Source organism: Setaria viridis, chromosome 8, assembly GCF_005286985.2.
Source record: "Setaria viridis chromosome 8, Setaria_viridis_v4.0, whole genome shotgun sequence".
Classification (NCBI taxonomy): domain Eukaryota; kingdom Viridiplantae; phylum Streptophyta; class Magnoliopsida; order Poales; family Poaceae; genus Setaria; species Setaria viridis.
In genome coordinates this window covers 4,695,412-4,719,888 of record NC_048270.2, presented here as the reverse complement: position 1 = coordinate 4,719,888, position 24,477 = coordinate 4,695,412, and the positions used below count along the sequence as shown (strand labels likewise).

Here is a 24,477-nt window from a genome sequence, read left to right as displayed (position 1 = left end):
CGACGCGGTAACAAAATTCTGGGCAGAGACCTCGCTGCAAGGCGAGTCTCCGACAGGGATGGGGAGACGCGTTGAAGCCTCTGTGCACTCATCGCCATCGCCATTTCTGCATCTTCCTCATGGGGCGCGAAAACGCCATCCCAAGCGTGTGAAACCTGGGGGCATTCAATTCAAATCATCCCCAAACCTGCCGACAGAGCGGCGGTTCCGGCAGCACCAGCAGCCTCAATTCGATCTCGTTGTCAGGTCCAGCGAGGATCAGAAAAGAAAAGAAAGAAAAATCAACATGGGCGGCACATTTCCTGACCCGATTCAGATGCAGAGCATCACACAATGGAGAAAGGATGATGATAAACTGATGACAGAAACAGTTTCACATGATCAATCGCCAAATGTGTAAATGTGCTCAAACATCAGTAGTTTCTGAAGAATTACTGTACAATGTGGTCGTCATCAACGGGAGGTGACCTTGTAGAACGGGGTGAAACTAGGCCGCTAGGGGTTCCCTCTGGTCGGGCGGCAGACGTGGTTCAGCTTCTTTGCGTGGTCAGGCCGATGGTGCTGGGTGCGGCACAGGAAACCGTACCAGCAGCTCTCCCTGTTGACAGCATCAGGTGGAAGAAGCTGCAAAAAAAAAAGGAAGAAAGCATCACAATAGACATTAAAAGACCGACAAGATCATCATCAATAAATAAAGGAGACAGTGCTGTGGTGTTGGCGTATGTTTATACATTTGTGCTTCATGTTGTGATTGTGTGCTAAAGATGTGATTCAGCTTAAAATGGAAGCTAACTTTCTTTTTTGTTTTTAGTGAGAAGACTGGAACCTAACTTACAAAACAACAAGCACAAAGTCTTCAGCATCTTATTTGTTAAGAGAAACATTTGTATTCTAATCAGGATATTTGAAAGCAACAATAGTTAGGTGGCTAGCACTGGCCTTTTCTTGGCCAGCTCAACTAGTCAAGGATTTGACCATCAAAGCAACTCAGATATCGATGTGTAGGACTGTAAAGTTTAATGAAACTAACTCATATCGGTCCATGGATGATATAGAACCATGTTGAATTCGACAGTTCAAGCATTTAAATACGATATTTGACAAAATCAATACGAGCACAGGAATGTTAGTAAAAAATTTAATAAGCCAGTTAAGTTTCAGAAATCTGTTGCACGATAAAATATGTCAGATACTCTTACCAACTACCTGGCCCAGCATATTACTAATTTACGTAACCTTATTACTGAGAAAGCATCGAAAGAAATCCTAAAAACTGAGGGCGTTCTGTGTTTGCTTCCACTACTGCATGGAACATGATTACTACTTTTAAGTACAATCAAAACAGACACATTAAAAATGACAGGAAAAATCAATAAACTCTATTAGCATGCACAGAGCAGTTGTCTTAAAACATATCAGAAATCACATGAAAGTTTAGACTGTTTTTTTTTGGGTATGCATAACAGTTGTCCTAGTTGTAACATTTTATCCAAGCTCTTAGGGAGACCAAATTTGGTAAAGCAGGAGGCCATACGCTAATCACAATATAAATTGCCAGTTGTTCATTCAGCAATCAGCACTATGCACCTTGCCTTAACTTTGGATGTAAATAGGTTCTAGTTGGTGAGGGGAATACATAGAAGCCATTTGCAGAATTAGGTACATCTATCAGACCTATCATGGGTTTCAGACAAGAAAAATTAACGTTTTTCACATACTTTTGTACATATATTTCAATAACATTTTGTTAGAAAACAAGAAAATAGTATTGAGCTTCAGGTCAGGCTCAGCTATGTCAGGCTGCATTGGGCCTGACTTTTCAGTGCCCACCTTTTAAGGCCCAACCCCAGAATATGAACAGGTCAACATCTTGTTGCAATATGGTGCATGCTAGACTACCTAGGTGATTAACATATGTATGCTCAGGAAGTATACATACATTTCGGGGCATTGAAACGCGGTACCAGTACAGCAGGAAATCGGTGAACTTGTTGTAGCAATGGCTGCATTCATTTGAATCCATAAAATTACTTAAGACATCAGAATGAAATAGACAAGGTCTTCTTCTGAACTCAGAAAAAGAAATTACTTGCAAATATATGTCCTGGACGTAATTGCATCCACATTATTCAATTGCAACCTTGAGCGATCTATATGGAACAAGAACACCATATCAGTGTAAAAGCTCAGGCATATGCAAGAAGACACAAGACATACACAGTAAAGCCCAGTACATAAACCTTGTGCCAAATACTTAGGAGATTTTCCTTCAACAAAGTGAAGAAAGCTAACACGGCAGAACGAATAAATTAACTGAACAACTGAGCATTTATATCTATAAACCTTATATAGTTATTAGGGAGCATAAATGGAGCAAAACTAAAAAAATAAATCTGACGAAAATGTAACTGGTCGAGGAATGAAAGGTATACAGTCAATAGATTCTAATTTTACGAATATGTTGTTGATGTTTAATCAGAAATAAACAAAAAGTGAGGAGAGCATGACATTTGCAAGTCTGCGACCACGAGAGAAGATATATTGGGATCTATAGGGAAAATCACAATTATTAGGTTCAGTCAATGGAAAAGATATCTGGTTCCTGTGCCGTAACTGAGAAAGCAAATTAAAATGCAATATTCTTTTGTCATGTTGACATCAAAAGGAAAATCAACTGACATATATTGCAGGCTACCACTTACCAATTTCCATGTTGTCAAATTTTGATGTCCACTCAGAGATTACAGCTTGCAATGTTTTGCCTGATTGCTGTATGCATTTTTCAGTAATCTAAAAAAAGAAAGTGGCGAAACCATGATATCTGAAACCACAATACAGGCCATAGAGAAATAAGGGATATGATAATAGTGAATATGCCTACATCTTTTTCATATGGGTTGCCCCCATGAACTGTGTCAGGAAGTCTGGAAACATGGCGTTGAGAGATCTGCAATATTACACAATTTTCTCTCAAAACATCGCCCAGCACTGTGTATGATTATCAAAGGTACAATTAGGCTTAACCGCTTAAGAGATCTCAGCAAGTAGCTTACCATCTTGAAAGTTTCCTGGTTGCAGATTAGATTGAAATGACTTGAATTCACTCCTTGTGAACACCAATAAGCCCCACAAAACGCTTTATCACACCCCAAACCTACAAATAAAATTGGGTAGTTTGACACCAGTAACATTAAAAGAATTCAAGGTGCATAAATATTATCGTAGACTTTAGTAAGGAAAACGAGCAATGGAACTACCCATGGTGGTTTCTAACTTTTCTCTCGAACATGCGGGAGTCAAACTTCCCGCATGTCAGAATATTTGTATAACAAAGGATATGGTGGCTTCTAACTTAGAAATTTCTGGGGGGCAAGTCAGAATATTCCTCATACTATTCATGCATGAATAATATCATAGAGTTTGGTAGAGAAAAGATGCAATCAAACTTCCCGTGGCGGTTGCTAACCTCGAAATTTCTGAGGGGCAAATGAGAATATTCCTCGTACCATTCGTGCAGATTTATGAAATAAAGTAAACTATGGTTAAACCAACTGATGCCAAGCATATTCATCAGGTCAAGAATGATGTGAAGCAAAAAAAGAAAAGGAGTAGGACCAAGAATTATACAAAGCATTAAGTTTCCAATTCTTAATTACAAGACCACTTAGGCCTTGTTAGATGGATTAGGATCCAGGGATAAAGTTGCCTCCAAGCAAGGCCTTTTCAGGGTTAAACAACCAATTAAATAACTTTGAGGATACTTCTCACAATCTACTAGAGAAGAGTTTTTTCTTTCAAGATTGGAACTTACATTTTTGTGGTATATTGACATTAGATCTGGCTGGCATCATCCCTCCACATCCATCGCATTGCAAGTGTGCAGCTCCTGGACTGCATCTAAATCCACCAAATTCGCCACCTGCGATATTCTTGTCATTTCAGGTGCATGCAAAAAGCTTTTCAAGAAGCACTTAGACATGGAAGGTTACGTCTAATTCTCAACCAAATACATTGATATGAGTTCAAAGTGTACATTTTTTCCCTGCTTTTATAGAACACAAAAGCTACCTCACCCTCCACATTGGTTTAAGGATAGTTAACTAACTTCGAACTCATGTGAATCATAGCATGATTGCATCATGACACAACTCTTTTTCTCGAGCGCATCATGACACAACTCTGAGATTATGAAATATTTACTACTTCAAAAATCTTGCCAAGTTTGCAACCAGCTCTTCAACCCATTTTTCAATTAAAAAATTAATACATATAAACAACAAAAATATGATTCATAGGTTAAATATCCACCATAGGCCCCAAAAATCATAATATAGTCTTGAAGCACAGCTCATTGGCAATATTTAAACCAACATTCAAATTGGAATTTCTGCACATAAATTGCCACAACTAGTTGATAGATGAACAACATTCAAGATCACTGAATGGCCAGGCCTATTTAACTGCACAATATTCAAATTGGAATTTCTGCACATACGACATTGAGGACATGGCAGATCCGCATTGTCGATATTATCAGTTGAACGTGGAAAAGGCCGTTTCCTTGATTGATTTTTCTGTTTCCCCAAAACCTAAGGCATCATAAAAAAAACATCAGCCACAATTTAGTATTTAATCTTTTTTTAAAAATAGTATTTAAATATATTGGGTCAGACCATAACAGAAAAAATATAGCTTGCACCCTAAAGGTTTCATCTTTTACGAGATAACTTTGAAAAAAAAGTTAATTTCCATCTCCTTCACTCACAATATTAGATTTAACCGAAGCATATGACTCTAGCAATGCAATCTCCTCATCAGACCTCTGTAGCGATGAAAAAGTTTGCAATATAGCCTACAAAAAATATAGACACACAAATTCTAGCAATTGTAAGTACATAGTAGTTCCAGGAACATAATAAGGAACAAAGTCGGAAGGATCAAACATCATGCCTCTTCAATATTATGTAGGAAGTGATTCCTTCCAACTGATTGAACTGCTGTCCTACATTGTGGGCATGCAGCGCACTGGCTTTTATCACGTGATTTAGATGAAGACCTTCTTAACCACTCTGAGAAACATCCATTGCTTAAACAGAAATCGAAGTTCAGAACCAAGAAATTTATAGAAGCTTAAAGTAGCAAGGGAAACTAAAAAATTTACCAGAAGTTGTGGAGGCAGGGAGCAACTGTAACGACATCATGCCACAAATTCAAGCATATGCTGCACTTTGCATTCTCGATATCTAGTACTATCTGAGATTGTTAGTTAGCTAGAAGTTAGTACATTGAAATCAATGTCAAGATGATCATTATTCATGAATATTATTCTTTTAGAAAAAATAATACCTTTACATTATTTTTGTCCTGGTCCTTTGCAGCTGTAATTTCAAAGGTATACACCAAATGACCTGGGAGCATAATGAAGAACATGAATGTGTTAGACGGATTCACTCGTTCAGAATTAGAGAAGCACAAAGCACATAGAATTCCTATGTTGTTCAATATTAAAAGAACCTACCTTCACACTGACAATTGTATTGCTACACAAACATACAAAACAACTCAGGTTGTTCAGCTTCAGGCATAAGGATAAAGACTCGCTATCAACATCATGCAAAACTATATTACCTTCTTTCTGGGGTCCAGAGACAATCTCACTCCCTGGTTTAATATCAACAGCTTCTTGTTTCACAATTGTTCCATCAACAATAATTGCATCCGAGCTTGTCAACGGAACATGGAGGACATGCAAAGCATGTAGCATCAGAAAATAATTTGACAGGAGTAACAACAGAAAGAAATGCAGTGCAGAATTTAACTAATCCAGAATACACAAAGATAAAATCACATCATATACGAATCAGATAACTAAGGGTGCCAAGAATTAACAGTGTGCCCCTCAAATTCATGTGGTCCACAATGTGCATTTTCATACTTGTTTTACACAACAAGACACTCCAAGCATATAGACAAATTGACACATATCAGTATGCATACAATTCAATGATAAGGTGGAGAACACCAGGGCAACAAAACTGCAACTTGCCCAATTTGTATCTTTTAAAAAGAATGAGCATCTGCAACAATTATTGTACTATAACAAGCTAGAGAAACAGATTAATGCAACCTGGAACATATTTGGGATGGCAACAGAACGTCTCCAAATTGAAAAAGAAGGGAATCCGATACCAATGTAAGTTCGTATTCATCAGAATATGATTGTACTGGTTTCTTAGGAATCAAACTGTAAAGCACCCAACGCATGCAGGCTAGTGATAGAAATAGCACAGCTATTCCACCACTTAAGTCACAAAAAGTAACTTAGCACAATCAACTGAGGTATCAAGAGGCTGGGATTTAAGTGATGCAGAATCAGATAAACCCTCAACATTTCCCCGATTTTTTAACTGAAAGAAGCATTTCCCCGATCCACAGCAAATTTCCCACACAAGTCCGACAATACTACTCATGGAACGTCCCCATCAATCCGCACTTTCAGACATCCCATCACGCTCGCCTTACCAAGTCACAAGAACAAACCGTCACAGTCAGAATTCAGTAACCCCAATCTTACACGACACGGCACCAAATCACCAAAGTAAAAAACCGCACCTTTCCCACAACGGGCGCTCAAGAACCGGCAGGAACGAACACGGGGGGAAAAAAAAAGTTATCAGCCAGAGTCCACAGGCGCAGTACCTGAGGTTCCGAATGGTGGCGGACGATGCGTCCCCGCCATTGCGCCTGATCTCGCACCAGGCGACCTCCTCACCGCCGCCGGCGGCGGGGGCGACAAGGGAGCAGACCACGGCGTCGTCCTCGGCCACCTCCACCTCCGGGTAGGCGGGATCGGCGGGGACTGCAAGGAATGGGACGGAGATAGCCGGACAGGGAAGAACGAGCCAAACAGAGGAATTAAGAAACCGTGCAGACGAAGGAACCCGCGAAGAACCGGGGAGGGGAGTGGCAGGGCACCCTACCTAGCTTGGCCCAGACGCCGGAGGCGGAGGCTGGGGAGGACGCGGAGGCGGGGGAGGGCTGCGGGGGCCGGGAGGTGGAGCACTCGCCGGCATCCATGGCGGAGGGGAGGCCCGGCGTGCGTGCAGAGCAGGATGGGGGGAAGAAGGCTGCTTCTTTGTTGAGGTTTTTGTTTGTTGCAACGCTGGGCGTACGTGGGCCCCCTTGGGTCGTCGTGGTCGCCATTTGCCCATTTCTCAGGGGCGCGTGGGTCAATGAGTTGACCGTTAGACGGACGGGCCGGGCCGGCAATGTGTGAGATGCAGTATGGGCTTAATTTGAAGCGCGTCTGTTTCGCAGTAAGCCCAAAAACAATTTGAGTCCGGACTCCGGAAAGAGAACTCGGAAATCCTATCCATATGCCGGAAGATAGGAAGACTGGTTAAAATTCATGCACACCTAGACACACTCATGTAAGTCCGATCCGCTTCATCTTCCTCCTCCGCCCGTCTCTGTGCCCACCGCCGCACTTCATCCCTATCACCCCCGCGCGGTGTGGATAGTGTGCGAGCGGTGCGGCAACCGCCGGCCCGAGGTGGTGGAGACGGTGGGGATAGGGAGCTACCCGGGAAAGAAGATGAAGAGGAGGATGGGTCGGTGTTAGGCTAGAAGTTCACAACCCTATCTATAGGGTTTCGGGTTTCTAGGAGGTGGGGCTCCAATGGCCGCCGGTCTTATAGGAGAAGGTCGGGAGGCGGTGGTAGGCCCGGCGGCCGTGGCGGTATGGCCGGCGGTAGAGGGTTGCGTGGGAGCGTCGCCAGCCGGATAGGGCAGGATGGCCGGTGGCTGGTAGCGGGCGCAACAATAAGCTTCAGGTTAGGAAGAACGGGGTGAAGGGCGGCGATGGATAGTGGGGGACGGTGCGGCAACCGCCGGCCCGAGGTGGTGGAGGAGGCGGTGGGGATAGGGAGATACCCAGGGAAGAAGAGGAAGAGGAGGATGGGCCGGTGTTAGGCTGGAAGTTTACAACCCTATCTATTTAGATAGGAGCTCCCAAGAGAACTCAACCACTTGGGCTAGCCTTACTACTTATCAAAATCAAACCTGGGCTAGAGGCAGGGCCCATATTTTCTGATGCTCATATATTTTATCCAATCATATGCTAATAATCTTTTTTTAAAAAAATCATATGCTAATTTTTACTTCCTCGTTTAAAAAGTACTCCATTGGAATTCCTTTCTACTCTAGAGATAGACAAAGATTAGCAGATGCTCAATTTCTACTCTCTTCGAATTCCTTTCTACTTAAACAAAACAAACAGTGAATACTCTCTTCGGATTCCGAAATGTGAGGTTTGCAAAGCGAGGTAGTACTTAAACAAAACAGCAATGGAGATGCATGATCATCATTGGGCGTTTTTAAAGCCGACCAAGTTCGTGGAAGGTGGCAAGGCAAGTCAACTATCGTCGGAAAGACGTGAGATCGCACACCAAATTGGTACTTTTGGCATATTTTATGGCAAATTGATAATTAGCACAAAACTTTGTCGGCCACTTTCATTTCTTTATATAAAAAAAACCAAATGTGTGATTGTGTTCCATGGAAGCACGGAAATGTTGTTGTTTGGTGACATTCACGGTTGCGGGAAAAGGAAAGACCATTTTCAAGTCTACTCTTGCAAGTTGCAACGTACCGCTTTGACGTGCAGAAATTGACGATACGTACAAAATACACATAGAGAAGCAGAAAAGAAAATGATCTTTGCTTGGCGGAGCAACAGCCACATTTGGCGAGCTCTTCTTGCTTGGGGTGTTTGGAGACAGGGGCTAAACTTTAGTCTTGTCACATCGGATGTTCGGATGCTAATTAGGAGGACTAAATATAAGCTAATTGCAAAACTAATAGCATAACCCCTAAACTAAATCACGAGACGAATCTATTAAGCCTAATTAATCCATCATTAACGAATGGTTACCGTAGCACCACGTTGTCAAATCATGAACTAATTAGATTCAATAGATTCGTCTCACGATTTAACCTAGGTTACCGCAATTAGTTTTATAATTAAATTATATTTACTACTTCTAATTAGTGTCTAAACATCCAATGTGACAGAAGCTAAAGTTTAACTCCTATCTTCCAAACACCCCAAAGACGACCTCGAACCATCTCCGTCTCTATCGGAGTACTGGAGTATCAGACCTCGAGCCATCCTTTTGCTCGTGGTCCCCAAATCCCAAACAGTTCGGAGGACAGTGAACGCTCTGCGTTTCATCTCCACGACGATAGCCGAAAATCACGAATTTCCGTGCTATTGCGCAAGCAAACCGAGGTCATCAAAGACGTGAAATTTTGATTGTTGATGGAAAAAAAGTGACTGAACAATCGGGCGTTTGGATTTGGACGCGACTTTTAGATTCCGCACAAATATCCCGTCAGATCCCCTTTCGTCCTCTTTGGAAAGCGTTGCTGGTCAACCGTAAGCAGCCAGCACCAACTCCGAGGCGGGCTAGCAGCCTATGGCCTTTCCGTGCCACGTCGGATCCTGGTCAGACTCGCCGCCCGGAGCAAGCAGCCACCCTCCGCCGCCGACTGCTGCGCTCCGTCCACGAGCCGGCTGCCGGCGATTCAGATTACTCCATTTCGACGAAATCCCCTTCTGAAAACATTCCAAAGTACTAAAAACTGATCTGATCTTATCCTATCCTCGATCATAATCTCACTTTTGGTTTTCGATAAATCAGTGGTTTTTATTAGGAGAGGAAATCCACAGGTTTTTGGCATATGTTTATATGATTTATATGAGTAAGTACTTTAAATAAGGTAAGTAATTTCTTTTCTTTTAGAAAAAAAGGCAAGTTTTTTTTTTCCTTGGTGTTACGGGCGGGTCTTTTTAAGGCCCGGCCCGAAGCCCATCCGTTGAACGGGTCTGCTGCTCTGCCTGCAACCACCAAGCTCACAAATTTCCTACCCAATTTTTGGAGCCCTGTCCACCGCCACCCCCCCCCCCCCCCCCCCCCCCCCCCCCCCCCCCTGCGCGCCGGGCGCGCCTCGATCCAGATCCACCCAGCCATCCCCTCCCCCGTCTCCGGCAGCCGCGCTCCTCACCCGCCTCCGGACGCCGCCGCCGACCCATCCGGCTCCTTCTTCCTTTCTTCCGTCGGTAAGCACACAACTGTTCTGTTCTCCATTGCCATTTGCCTGGCGAATCCTCCCAATGGCAATTTACCCGAATCCCTTTCCACCCTGAACTGGTGCAGGATCCGAGTCGCGGCCATGAAGCGCGTGTCGTCGCACGTCTCCATGGCCTCGGAGGCGGAGATCAACCTGGACCTGTCGCGGCTCATCATCGACAAGCCGCGGTTCACGCTGGAGCGGAAGAGGTCCTTCGACGAGCAGTCGTGGAGCGAGCTCTCCCACCGCCAGAACGACGGCTTCGACAGCGTGCTGCAGTCGCCGGCGTTCCCCTCAGGGGGGTTCGACTCGCCGTTCTCCATGGGCACGCATTTTGGCGGGGGCCCGCACCCGCTCGTCAACGAGGCCTGGGAGGCGCTCAGGAAGTCGGTTGTCTACTTCCGCGGCCAACCCGTCGGGACGATTGCCGCCACGGACCATGCGTCCGAGGAAGTGCTCAATTATGATCAGGTATAAAAAAAATCCTTGTTTTGTGGAAACAGAGCAACTTTTCTTCTTTTGGTTGTTTTGAGCATTCTGGTTTCTGTTATTTACACGGACATGTTAGTTAGAAATCAATCAGTACTCCAGAATGTGTCTGCTTACCTACTGGTTTCTGTTCCTTAGACATGTTTTTCAGGCTATATTTTAGCACTCGTGTCATAATATGTGATGAACCTGTCATGTAGGCTTCACATTGTTTCTCATTCAGTACCTTTTCATTCTGTAAGTGACATGACTTGTAGATGCAACGAGATTTTAACTTCTGTTCTGCCTTCACTGAGATTAGTTGATAGAGTAGCCTTTTTGTAATATGTTATCGTGGGACATGATTACATGAGCATTGCTGAATTGAGGATCTTTGATTGCTTTGTAGCTGGAATTTTTTTGTATTTCAGTTCAGATTCTTTCTCCTTAAAGATTGAATATCTGATGATGCTGTATTACTGTCGGATTTTCCATTGCTGTTAGCTGGAATTCTGATTTCTGTTCTCTAGTCAGACATGTTAGAAATCAGTACTCCAGGACGTGTCTTCTTATTTGGTCTCAACATTGCTACCTTTGCTTTGATCAGATGATCTTAAACTTCAGAATGCCATGTTTTTTTTTCAGGCTATTTCCTAGCACTTGGGTCATAATATGTAATGAATCTGTCATGTAGGTTGCACATTGTTTAACATACAGTACCTTTTCATTTTGCCACTGACATGACTTGTAGATGCAACAAGATTTTGACTTTTGTTGTGCCTTTTCTGAGATTAATTGATAAGTGGCCTTTTGTAATCTGTTACCATTGGACATGAGCATTGCAGAATTTTGGATCTTTGATTGCTTTGTAGCTGGAGTTTTCTTGTATTTCAGTTCTGATTTTTTTCCCTTAAAGATTGAATATCTGATGATGCTGTATTCTGTTGATCTTTCCCTTACTCTTGCAGGTTTTTGTGAGGGATTTCGTTCCGAGTGCATTGGCTTTTCTAATGAACAATGAGACTGATATAGTGAAGAACTTCCTCTTGAAAACCCTTCACCTTCAGAGTTCAGAGAAAATGGTAGATCGGTTCAAGCTTGGAGCAGGAGCTATGCCTGCAAGTTTCAAGGTGGACCGGAATAAAAACAGAAATACTGAAACCTTAGTTGCTGATTTTGGTGAGAGCGCAATCGGCAGGGTGGCACCAGTGGACTCTGGATTTTGGTGGATTATTCTCCTTCGGGCGTACACAAAGTACACTGGAGATGTTAGTTTGTCAGAATCACCTGACTGCCAGAAATGCATGAGGTTGATTCTGAATCTATGCTTATCTGAAGGATTTGATACTTTCCCTACTCTGCTTTGTACAGATGGCTGCTCAATGATTGATCGCCGAATGGTACGATCATTTCACCTTTATCTAATTCATATTTAGATGCATATCCATAGAAGCAGTATATATAAGTTGAGGTGACAAGGGGATTGGCAGGTTCTGCATGTTCTTCTGTAATTAAGGTCCATGTCCTGTTTCCTTGAACAAAACTTAGAGGGATAGACTCAGATGGTCAACGAATCTAGATTGGGTGATAGTGGATATACATATTAATTTTAAAAAACATTTTCTAATTTTTCAAGTTTTTATTGTAGTTGTACAGTTGCACATATTCTCATACAGTCATACTACATGCAACCAAATTTTGAAGGCAACATTCTATAGCCCTATCAGTACAGTGGGGCAAGAAAGTGCATAGTTCTTGCAGAAGTAGAAACAGGTAGTACTGGCTAAAAGGGCAGTCTGTAGTACCACCCTACAAATTTTCTTGTTGTTTGTTTTACTATTGAATTACTTTTTTTTTACTGGGAATGAAGATTCCATCAGCACATGATCGTATTTACTACAACTTTCAGGGTATATATGGCTATCCCATTGAAATCCAAGCCCTATTCTATATGGCATTAAGATGTGCTCTCCAAATGCTCAAGCCAGAGGGGGAAGGGAAGGAGTTCATAGAGAAGATAGGACAACGGCTACATGCACTAACCTATCACATGAGGAATTACTTCTGGCTAGATTTTCACCAGCTGAATAACATATACAGATATAAAACAGAAGAGTATTCCCACACAGCTGTGAACAAGTTTAATGTCATTCCAGATTCCATTCCTGATTGGGTGTTTGATTTCATGCCATGCCGAGGAGGCTATTTTCTTGGTAACGTCAGCCCTGCTATGATGGACTTCCGGTGGTTTGCCCTTGGAAATTGCATTGCCATTGTATCATCTCTAGCTACTCCAGAACAATCAGTTGCTATAATGGATCTGATCGAGGAGCGGTGGGATGAGCTAGTTGGTGAGATGCCTCTGAAGATATGCTATCCTGCTATCGAGAATCATGAGTGGAGAATTGTCACTGGCTGTGACCCCAAGAACACCCGATGGAGTTACCACAATGGAGGATCATGGCCAGGTATTGTCTCTGCAACATGTGTTTTGTGATGTTTGGATTAATTCTCAAAAAAAGACCAGTCTTTTCTGTATCATGTGTTGCATTAGTGATTAGATGGACACCAAGATGCAGACATATTTTACCTATTGTTCTGGAATGAAGATTGCAAGTTTAAACTATAATCCATTCTGAAACTGACGACATAATGGAGTTGTGTATGCACCCCATCCAAAAATTAATTTGTCTAACAATCGTTGATGACCATGTCATCTTCTGCTCATAACCATGGACTTTCCATGCTACTTTTATGAAGGCACTTGTTAATGTTAACTAGGTTGTTTCAATATTTTTTAATTACTCTTCATACGCTTCTGCATGAGTATAGTAGAGACTAGAGACAGTGCTTCATTGCTTCCTGATGCCTTTAGGAGTTGAGATCTATGCACAATTATTAATGTTGATGTTATCGTTGTGCTGTATCTAGCTGCAGCAAGAGCCAAACTCAGAACTACGGTTTCTGATTCTTCAAAGCCTATAAATTTCACATTCTGTATATTCTTTTTTTATCTGCAGTTCTCCTATGGCTGCTGACAGCAGCCTGCATCAAAACTGGTCGGCCACAGATGGCAAAACGTGCGATAGAGCTTGCCGAGTCGAGGCTGCTCAAGGACGGATGGCCCGAGTACTACGACGGTAAGCTGGGAAGATTCGTTGGTAAACAGGCCAGGAAGTTCCAAACCTGGTCCATTGCCGGTTACCTCGTCGCCCGCATGATGCTGGAGGACCCATCGACGCTCATGATGATCTCCATGGAGGAAGACCGGCCTGTAAAGCCGACGATGCGACGGTCAGCATCATGGAATGCCTAAATGCTTGGGTAGTTGTTTCTGAAGGAAAAAAATCAGAGTCAAAGGTTATACAGATGATTTGTGATTTGTTCAGACTACAAAAGTTCAACTTTGATTCTAGTTGAACTCTGTCAGTTAGGACAGAAGTGTATACCACAGAAGATCACAAAGTTACACAAGATTTTGCCAGTCATTTCGGGTTTCTTTTGAAAAAATACCGAGGCTTCTGTTCAGTTAAAGCTTTGATTTTGGAATAAGAAATCGCTGTTTATGCATATGTTTCTTCTTGTGTTAGTGCAGATTAAGGATTGATTTGGATTGAATACGCATGGAATCGAATTCGGATAGCACTGTTTACCATATTTTAATTTGAATTTGGATACGAATATGAATCATATCGGATACAAATACAAAACGAATAGTTCAAATTCACATTTGGATACTTACTCAACTTGGAACAGTGTCATATCGAGTATCAATTTGCTTTATCGATGGTTTATAGTAGATAAAAATCACAGCTTATTGAAAATAATATATTTATTAATAAATATTTCGATAATTAAATATATATCAAATGAATATAATTTAAATAAATAATTCCATAAATATATAAATTATTTAATAAGAAAATAAGTACATAAATACATATAAAATACTTTATTCATTAAATAAAATAGGATAATGTATTTAAAATTAATATGATTAGCCACATTAAAATTAATTAAACATTATCATTATGCACTATATATCACTAGTAATATTAGACTAACATAATTAGTCATTTGTCTAATAGATAACTTTTTAATACCTGAAATGGTTTACACAATTACTTTATAAGTAATATTAAAGTTAACATCATTTATCATTAGTAATTAATCGTAGAAATAAGTTTTAGATGATTTCATGGGGTACTTTACTCTTTGCGGATACGGATAGTATTAGATATTTCAAAATTTTATCGAATACGAATCTTTAATCGGATAGAGAAAAATATTGAAATCGAATTCGGATATATCCATTTGACATTCATATTAAAATCGAATACGAATATGGATATCAATATTAACATTTTAGGCGGATACGAATACGGATAATTCGAATTTCCAGACATCCAAATCCATCCCTAGTGCAGATCTCGTATCAAGGGTGGGGACATTCCAATGTATCATGTATTTATGATGCAATATTTGAAAATCTGTCAAAATCATGTGTAACCCATAAAGTTCAGTATAACTGCAACAATTTTAATTGCATAGTCGCCCTAAATGTCAAGAATCAAAATAGACAAGCAGTCAATCTGGCAGTGTTCATCTTGTGCTGATAGAAACACTTTGTGTATTCTTTGAATTGCAAAGATTGATTTGGCGGCGAGAATTTTATTTTGGGAAATTGCAATATGTTGAGTTAACTAATAAAATATCTTGCCAAACATACTAAATTGCATTGGTCAATAAATAGTGGCATCCGCTTATCGCAATGGGTCTGCGAGACATCGGTTGATGCCTGTACCTTCACGGGTACGCTTCCAGTGTGTCGCCAAGCTACGGCCGGTTGTCGACGCGTCCGGCGACTAGCGTGCGAAACAAAGAAAAGAGGGAAAACTTCCAAGGCGAAAATCTAGAATACAGAGGAGTAATCGCTAGCTGAATTCACCAAAAAACGATGAGAAATTCACGATACAGGGTTCACTGTGGACGATAAGCACATAACTAAGGCCCCGTTTGGATACACAATGCTAAACTTTAGCACAGTACTAAACTTTAGCACTCCATTTGAGGGTGCTAAAGTTTAGCACTTGGGGTTGTTTGGATACAGTGCTAAAGTTTAGCACATTGGGTGAGAAATGACTACATTGCCCTCATTTATGACTGGCTTGGGAAAAAGTGGAGAGGAGAGAGAGGGGGGCAGTAGGGGAAAAAATGGGCTTGGGACCACTTTTAGCACCCATTAGCACCTTTTAGCACCCCTTGGGTGTGCTAAAGAAAATGGTGGTGCTAAACTTTAGCACACCCCTTTTAGCACCCTTGTTTGGGAGCCCAAGTGCTAAAAGGTGCTAAAAAGTGGGGTGCTAAAGTTTAGCACCCCCTCTCCAAACACCCCCTAAATTTTCGTTCATTGCATAGATTGATATCTTTCTGCCATGGAAGATAGACATCAAAGAAAATATTTTATTTGGATATGCGAGTAGTCAAACACCTTTACCATCATCATTCACACATTGATGGTCTACTTCTAGTTGAGTATCACTCTAACTTTTGTTTTGTTTTTGCACTATTTTTTTATTTATATCTTCTTTCCATGGAAGAGAAAATAAAGGGGAAAATATTATTGGAGATGCGAGCATTTGAACCCCATACCTATCCTCTTACCATGGAAGAGAAAATAAAGGAAAAAAATATTACTGGAGATGTGAGGAGTTGGACCCCGTACCTTTATCATGCATAGATTAACGCTCTGCCTGTTGAGCTACATCCCCCAACTTTTTGATTTTTCTTGCCCTGTAAATATTTTTATGTCTTTTTCCTAGAAAAAAGAAAAATTAAAGAAAAAATATTCTAATTGAGATGCGATGAGTTGAACCCCGTGCGATTAACACTCTACCATTTGAGCTACATCCCCATGTTTCAATTGGTTTTGCACCGTAAATATTTTACATAGTTTTCATTTCACCTTAAACATTTTTATATCTTTTCCATGTATAAGAGAAATTAATAGAAGGAAAAAATTATATTGGAGATGCAAGGAGTTGAACCTCGTACCTTTCTCATGCAAGAAGTTGAACACTCCACCAATTGAGCAACATCCACAACTTTTGATTGATTTTGTACTGTAAATATTTTTATGCATTTTTCCATGAAAGAGAAATTAACAGAGGAAAAAATTTGTTGGAGATGCATAGACTAACACTCTACCAATTGAGTTACATACCCAACTTGTGATTATTTTCGCACTCTAAATGTTTTTATATATTTTTGCACGCGTAAGTGCTGACAAAGATGGAAAGATTAAACGTAGCCGTCGGATGCCATATGGATGCTCCAGATGACTTGATGAAGCAGTCCTCTGCTACGCCGGCTTGCTCTGCTCGTTTCTTACGAAACTGAATAACTGACGAGTTGATGAAGAATGGCGTGCTCATTCAGATTCAGATACTGCATTTCCCTGACTCGAACTTGCCATTTCCATCGGTCACTCACTTCCTCGATCGGCTTCCTCCTCTGCGACATGGTGACGGACGAGCCCAGCCTCAAGCTCCAAATCTTCAATACGTGCCATGCAGCGTTGAGCCTCACTGCTGCTGTGGTCTCCCCAGGCAAGAGCAAGTTGTAACGTGTTTTGTCACTGCAACCTGAATCGATTCAGGTCTGAATATACTGTGCCATGTAAAACAGAATGTGATGCTTACTTTCGTACAGCTGAATTGGTTTATTGTTTGTTGCTGGCCACTGCTGCGAACGAGCAACCAGTATCAAAGCAATTTGATGTAAACTGTGACACTGCTCTCTGCCAAAAACATAGCCACAGACGTATCAGAGGTGTGAGGTGTCCGTCCCTAAACCTTCCAGTGTCGTGATGAAGCAGTACAAAATACTGAAACAGAAAAGTTAACTATGTACAAAGAGAAACCAATAGGAATAAAAAGAAATAAGCTAAATACAATATTTTAAGAATTTGCGTATTTCGCCAATCATTAGTCTTTGAGAAGTATTTTTTAATTCATGCCTTTCATATGAATCTATTGTAACCAATAAACGATTACTGGCCTATAGAACATGAATAAGCATTGGACACCAGAGTATTTAGCAGTAGTAACGTTAAAAACTAATTGATGCTTTAAAAACCAATTGATGCTAAGTATCCACTCACCAGAGTAAATGGTTGCTAAACATCCGTTCACCAGAGTTAATGGGATGCTAAATCTCCGTTTACCAGAGTTAATGGATGCTAAACATTCATTCACCGTAATTTTATATAAGGAGGCTCACATCGACAGGTGAACCGTACCAAAACGCCGGAGATAGATTACCTCTCCGTTACCAATTTGACAGTCCAAGCAGAACCACGGTATTACGGTCAAACTGCCGTCACCTTCTATGGGGTCATCATCTTCCTCGGCCGTCCTCTGCAGGATCCTCGTCGTCGTCGTGCTCACCGTCGCTACTCTTTCATCCCATGGTACGCCTAAAACATGCCCAATGCTTTTGCATGCAAGCTTTTCTTTCTTCAACTTTCAACTTTCTTCACCGTGAGAGATTGCCGTGTTATGGTGATCATCAGGGGCGGCGGTGTACCAGTGCATGGGCCCGTGCGATAACTTCCTGCCGGACTGCAGCAGCTGGTGCAGGAACGTGGCGTTGTTCGGCAAGGGCGGCAACTGCTTGAACTCGCCCAGCGTCTGCTGCTGCCGGACGTAGCCAGTAGAAATGTACTAGAATGGAATGATGAACAATGTGTAAGATCGATATCATCAGCAGTGGTGTCGATTGACTACATGCCATGATTTGCAGAGAATAAACATGAACAGAGAAGGATTATTTAATATTTTTCATTCCTGAGAAAGCCCACGTGATATGATATTTTCCCCGCATCATTTACGCTGTCGCATTCTCTAAAAAATTTTGGTTTATGTAGTATTTTACGAAACTGTATTTTAAAACAAACTTACTAGCGTCATTTTGGATATTCAAAATCAACACATAAAAAGCAACAATTTGCGATCAATATTTGATCGCAAATTGTTTCTTTTTATGAAAATGTTGTAACAGTATATCTAGAATGAAAATGTTGAGATAGTATATCTAAAATGTTGAACAAATATTGTCAAAATGTTGAAACGGTACATTCCGAATGTTGATTTTTAAAATGGTAAAATTCAATCAGATCTTGTTTTTCTGCATAAATTCAAACTAATACCATGGTTTAAACGGATTCCCAAAAGGATTTATAGTTTGAAAGAAAATTGAATTCAAAGATGGAATCTCACCGGTCTCATTCATCCATGGAACCAGCCACATGCGGACAGCTGTCTAGCAACACCCGTAGCTAGTACTGCTCTGTAGCTTGAACATCTGGTATCAATCAGAGCCGTACTATCCTGTAGCTTGAACATCTCCTGCTCACAATCCTCCCCAGCCACCTTTCGTCCCCAGCCGGTAGCAGAGGCACCGGCTGTCCCTGCTCACTCCTCTCCCTCTACCCAGACGAGCGGCAGCTCGTCGGAAGCAGCCTCTTCCCCACGCAGCCCCCCGGTGGCGCGCTATGTCCGCAGGACAGTCTCAGCACTCGGTTGCCTCGAGCGCGCGGCATCGGCAGGAGGCCGAGCTCGCTGCGGCAGAGGAGCGTACTCGAGTGGCGGCGGAGACCGCTGCGGCGGCGGCAAAGGCGTCAAGGCTAGCGGCGGCGGAGCTGGTTGCAGCAAGGGTGGAAGCGGAAGCGACGGCAGATGCCGCACGTGCGGCGGCAGCGGAGCTCGAGACTCTACGTGGCGGTAGCATCAGCAGCGCTACCTCTACCGATGGCGGTACCGACGTAGAGCTCGTGCAAGCAAGGGAGGCGGCGCAGGAATGGGCGGCGTAGTGGGCAGCCGAGCACCCCCGCGGGCACGGCGGCGGCAGCCCAGACAAGCGTGCACGCGCCGGCGGCGCTCCAGGCAGGGGCGCACGCGACGACCGTGTTCCTGGCGGACATGGTGACCGCGACTAGCAGGGCGACCCGCACATCGACGTCGCGCTGGAGGTCCTGCGATTGCGGGAGAGGGTTGCCCAGCTGTAGGCGGAGATGGAGTTCGATCGGCGGCACGGCGGTCGGGTCGACGGAGAGCGCGGCCCTTACAGGCAGCGTGGCTCTCCCTCCCCGGACCGCCGTCATGATCGCCACGGGGCCCATGCTGTTGTCAGGGAAGTCGGCCCCGGTGGTGGGTGGCCTACCCTCACCAAGACCAACTACGTCGAGTGGGCCGTGGTGATGAGGGTGAGGCTCCAGGTGCGGCACATGTGGGAGGCACTCCGGTACGGCGACGTCGACTACGATGAGGATCGACGGGCGCTGGACGCCCTCATCGCTGCAGTCCCGCCCGAGATGCAGTTCTCGCTTTCCCAGAAGCGGACTGCCAAGGAGGCTTGGGACGCCGTCGCTGCGGCACGCATCGGCAGCGATCGCGCCCACAAGTCCACACTGCAGGCACTTCGCAAGGAGTGGGAGAACCTGGCCTTCAAGCCAGGTGAGGACGTTGATGACTTTGCTCTCCGTCTCAACAATCTGTTGCAGAAGATGGTGCAGTACGGCAACGACACCTACGGCGAGGAGAGAGCTGTCGAGAAGCTCCTCCGCTGCGTACCCGAGAAGTACAAGCAGATCGCTCGCTCGATCAAGTCTCTACTGGACCTCTCCAGGATGTCAACCGAGGAGGCGATAGGTCGCCTCAAGGTCGTCGACAGCGACGAGTCACAGCCTCCCTCAGGGCCTGTCATCATTGGCGGGAAGCTCCATTTCACTCAGGAGCAGTGGGAGGCCCGCCAGGGTGATCGGAAGAAGGGGGAGCCTTCTTCCTCGATAGGCGGTCGCAGGCGCGGCAAGCCACGCAAGGCGCCCAAGGCTCGATGAGGTGCCGAGGGCGGCGTGCGAGGAGGCACCCAGGGTGGTGCTGGCGGCGCGCGAGCAGGTGCCCAGGGTGGTGCCGCCGGCGAGCACAGGCCGCCACAAGACGACACGTGTCGCAACTGTGGCAGGCTTGGCCATTGGGCCAAGGACTGTCGATAGCCAAGACACGACCAGGCTCACGTCGCACTAGTGGAGGAGGAGGAGCCAGCTCTGCTCCTGGCACATGCAAGCATCGAGTTAACTCCAGCGGCATCGGCCGCAGCGGTTCTCCTCCACCTTGACGAGTCGAGGGCACACGCCTTCCTCGGCGACAGCTCCAGCAACGATAGGACTGAGGGGTGGTGCCTCGACACCGGCACTACCCAGCACATGACCGGTCAGCGAGAGTTCTTCACCGAGCTTGACTCTAGCGTCCGAGGCACCGTCAAGTTTGGGGATGCCTCCGGCGTAGAGATCAAGGGCATCGGCTCCGTCATCTTCACCGCCGAGTCTGGAGAGCACAGGCTGCTCACCGGAGTGTACTACATCCCCACGCTGAGGAACTCTATCATCAGCCTGGGACAGCTGGAAGAGAACGGTTCACGTGTGGTGATCGACGACGGAGTCATGAGGATTTGGGGCCGCCGTTGTCGTCTTCTTGCCAAGGTAACCAGAGGCGCAAATCGCATCTACATCCTTAATGTGCAGGTGGCACAACCCTTCTGCCTCGCTGCTCGTCGGGACGACAAGGCGTGGCAATGGCACGAGCGCTTCGGGCATCTTCATTTCGAGGCCCTGAAGCGGCTCAGTGCCAAGGAGATGGTGCGAGGCCTACCATGTCTTGATCACATGGAGCAGTTCTACGATGTCTCTGTGTTGACAAAGTAGAGGCGGCTCCCCTTTCCCCAGCAGGCGAGCTTCCGAGCCAAGGAGCAGCTCGAGCTCGTGCACGGGGACTTGTGTGGCCCAGTGACACTGGACACACCCGGAGGACGACGCTACTTCTTGCTGCTCGTCGACGACCTCTCCCGCTACATGTGGGTGATGGTCCTCGGCAGCAAGGGGGAGGCTGCGAACGCCATCAGGCGCATGCAGGCTGCTGCGAAGGCGGAGTGTGGCCGCAAGCTGCGCGTGCTGCGCACCGACAATAGCGGTGAATTCACAGCGGCTGAGTTCGCGTCGTACTGCGTTGATGAGGGCATTCAGCGCCACTACTCCGCGCCGTACAGCCCGCAGCAGAACGGCGTCATTGAGCGACGCAACCAGACGGTTGTAGGGATGACTCGGGCCCTCCTCAAGCAGAGGGGGATGCCAGCTGTTCTCTGGGGAGAGGCGGTGGTGACGGCTGTCTATATCCTCAACCGCTCGCCCACCAAGGTGCTCGACGGCAGGACGCCATACAAGGCTTGGCATGGGCGCAAGCCGGCGGTGTCCCACCTGCGGGTCTTCGGCTGCCTCGCGTTTGCCAAGGAGCTTGGCCACATCGGCAAGCTTGACAACAGGAGCACTCCAGGAGTGTTCATCGGCTACGCGGAGGGCTCGAAGGCCTACTGCATTCTCGACCCAGAGACACAGCGTGTGCGCACAGCGCGCGATGTTGTGTTCGACGAAGGGCGAGGATGGGCGTGGGACAAGGCGGTGGATGACGGTTCGACTCCGACGTACAACGACTTCACTGTCGAGTACGTCCACTTCGAGGGAGCTGGGGGAGTAGGCAGCTCTTCTTCGTCAAGCGTGCCTACCCCAGTCCCTGAACCTCCACCGACTCCGACGCCTGCTACTCCGGCAGTGCCACGCTCTCCAGCCACGACTTCGGCTGCGACGAGCTTCTCGCCGGCACCACCACAGCCGGTGACGCCACGTACTCCAGCACCGACGGCCACTCCTCCGGGCACGTCTACTCCAACACCAGCTCATGTCGAGCACAGCCCGGTGGAGTTCGCCACTCCGCTCTCTCACAACGAGGAGCGCATCGACGCGTACCACAACGGCGAGCAGTTGCGGTACCGTACGATGGAAGACCTCCTCGACGACCAGCCGGTGCCGAGACTGGTGCCTCGCGACCTGGAGGCACAGTTGCACCTTGCATGCGACGACGGCGAACCTCGGTCTTTCGCGGAGGCCGAGAGACACGCGGCATGGCGCGCTACGATGCAGTCGGAGATGGACGCGGTTGAGAAGAACCGCACCTGGGAGCTTGCTGACCTCCCTCGTGGTCACTGCGCGATCACCCTTAAGTGGGTGTTCAAGCTGAAGAGGGATGAAGCCGGTGCCATCGTCAAGCACAAGGCTCGTTTGGTGGCACGCAGGTTCGTGCAGCAAGAGGGGATCGACTTCGACGATGCTTTCACCCCCGTGGCACGAATGGAGTCCGTGCGACTCCTCCTTGCGCTGGCCGCCCAGGAAGGCTGGCGCGTTCATCACATGGACGTCAAGTTGGCGTTTCTTAACGGCGACTTGAAGGAGGAGGTATACGTACACCAGCCGCCGGGTTTTGCGATCCCCGGCAAGGAGGGCAAGGTGCTGCGCTTGCGCAAGGCCCTCTATGGCCTGCGGCAGGCTCCGAGGGCGTGAAATGTCAAGTTGGATTCCATGCTCAAAGGGATAGGCTTCGAGCAAAGCCCGCACGAGGCGGCCATCTACCGGCGGGGCAATGGAGAAAATGCCCTGCTGGTGGGTGTCTACGTCGACGACTTGGTGATCACCGGCACTAAGGATGCGGAGGTGGCGGCGTTCAAGGAAGAAATGAAGGCCACCTTCCAGATGAGTGACCTGGGGCCTCTCTCCTTCTACCTGGGGATCGAGGTGCACCAGGATGACTCAGGGATCACGCTTCGACAGATCGCCTACGCCAAGTGCGTCGTGGAGCTAGCCGGGCTCACCGACTGCAACCCAGCTCTCACTCCGATGGAGGAGAGGCTGAAGCTGAGCCGCGACAGCACGACGGAGGAGGTAGACGCTACGCAGTACCGGCGTCTTGTGGGGAGCCTTCGTTATCTCGCCCACACACGGCCGGACTTGGCATTCTCCGTCGGCTACGTCAGTCGGTTCATGCAGCGACTGACGATGGAGCACCAGCAGGCCGTGAAGAGGATCGTCCGCTACGTGGCGGGGACCCTCGACCACGGTCTCTTGTACCCGAGGTGTCCCGGGCCGGCACACTTCGTCGGGTACAGCGACAGCGACCACGCCGGCGACATCGACACCAGCAAGAGCACGAGCGGGATTCTCTTCTTCCTCGGCAAGTGCCTCGTTAGCTGGCAGTCGGTCAAGCAGCAGGTGGTGGCGCTATCCAGCTGCGAGGCCGAGTACATAGCGGCCTCCACTGCTTTGACTCAGGCGCTTTGGCTTGCCCGACTGCTCGGTGATCTCCTTGGCAGAGACACTAGAGCGGTGGAGCTCAGGGTGGACAGCAAGTCCGCTCTGGCCCTGGCAAAGAACCCCGTTTTCCATGAGCGGAGCAAGCACATCCGGGTGAAGTACCACTTCATCCGAGGCTGCTTGGAAGAAGGAAGCATCAAGGCGAGCTACATCAACACCAAGGATCAGCTTGCGGACCTACTCACCAAGCCCCTTGGGAGGATCAAGTTCCTTGAGCTCTGTTCCAGGACCGGGATGGTCCAACCTTCCCACAAGACGACGCCCAAGACTTAGGGGGAGAATGATGCTGGATAAAGTCTTGTTTGCTGGTCCTTGTGATCCTTGTGGGGCTGCAGTCCTTGTGGGGCTGCAGCTGGTCCTTGTGGTCTTTGTGGGCTGCAGTCCTTCCTCTGCGACATGGTGACGGACGAGCCCAGCCTAAAGCTCCAAATCTTCAATACGTGCCATGCAGCGTTGAGCCTCACTGCTGCTGTGGTCTCCCAAGGCAAGAGCAAGTTGTAACGTGTTTTGTCGCTGCAACCTGAATCGATTCAGGTCTGAATATACTGTGCCATGTAAAACAGAATGTGATGCTTACTTTCGTACAGCTGAATTGGTTTATTGTTTGTTGCTGGCCACTGCTG

The 24,477-nt window shown here is 46.0% G+C and overlaps 2 protein-coding genes across 2 annotated transcripts; one reads left to right on the top strand and one right to left on the bottom strand.

The window, feature by feature from the left end:
• Positions 1–334: 334 nt before the first annotated feature.
• Positions 335–7,218, bottom strand: LOC117834152 (uncharacterized). Its single transcript, XM_034713778.2, has 15 exons — positions 6,981–7,218; positions 6,700–6,859; positions 5,629–5,723; positions 5,347–5,408; positions 5,162–5,253; positions 4,951–5,086; positions 4,766–4,852; positions 4,496–4,589; positions 3,812–3,919; positions 3,054–3,154; positions 2,882–2,947; positions 2,703–2,790; positions 2,090–2,150; positions 1,940–2,003; positions 335–624 (listed from the first exon to the last, which is right to left on the bottom strand). The coding sequence occupies exons 1-15, from the start codon at positions 7,201–7,203 to the stop codon at positions 496–498; spliced, it is 1,566 nt and encodes a 521-aa protein (XP_034569669.2). The 5' UTR covers positions 7,204–7,218; the 3' UTR covers positions 335–495.
• Positions 7,219–9,988: 2,770 nt separating this feature from the next.
• Positions 9,989–14,169, top strand: LOC117833742 (probable alkaline/neutral invertase F). The gene is made up of 5 exons (XM_034713341.2): positions 9,989–10,120; positions 10,218–10,602; positions 11,568–11,999; positions 12,509–13,067; positions 13,620–14,169. The coding sequence occupies exons 2-5, from the start codon at positions 10,234–10,236 to the stop codon at positions 13,913–13,915; spliced, it is 1,656 nt and encodes a 551-aa protein (XP_034569232.1). The 5' UTR covers positions 9,989–10,120; positions 10,218–10,233; the 3' UTR covers positions 13,916–14,169.
• The last annotated feature ends 10,308 nt before the right edge of the window (positions 14,170–24,477 follow it).

Bases quoted from the DNA above. Each gene is read 5' to 3' on its own strand.
- LOC117834152 (XM_034713778.2), bottom strand. From the start codon at position 7,203: ATGGCGACCACGACGACCCAAGGGGGCCCACGTACGCCCAGCGTTGCA. The intron at 5,409-5,628 runs GTAATATAGTTT...TTATGCTCCCAG, and splicing joins CTCTGGACCCCAGAAAGAAG to GTCATTTGGTGTATACCTTT. The intron at 4,853-4,950 runs GCATGATGTTTG...TATTTTTTGTAG, and splicing joins TCCTACATAATATTGAAGAG to GCTATATTGCAAACTTTTTC.
- LOC117833742 (XM_034713341.2), top strand. From the start codon at position 10,234: ATGAAGCGCGTGTCGTCGCACGTCTCCATGGCCTCGGAGGCGGAGATC. The intron at 10,603-11,567 runs GTATAAAAAAAA...TTACTCTTGCAG, and splicing joins AAGTGCTCAATTATGATCAG to GTTTTTGTGAGGGATTTCGT. The intron at 12,000-12,508 runs GTACGATCATTT...TACAACTTTCAG, and splicing joins CAATGATTGATCGCCGAATG to GGTATATATGGCTATCCCAT.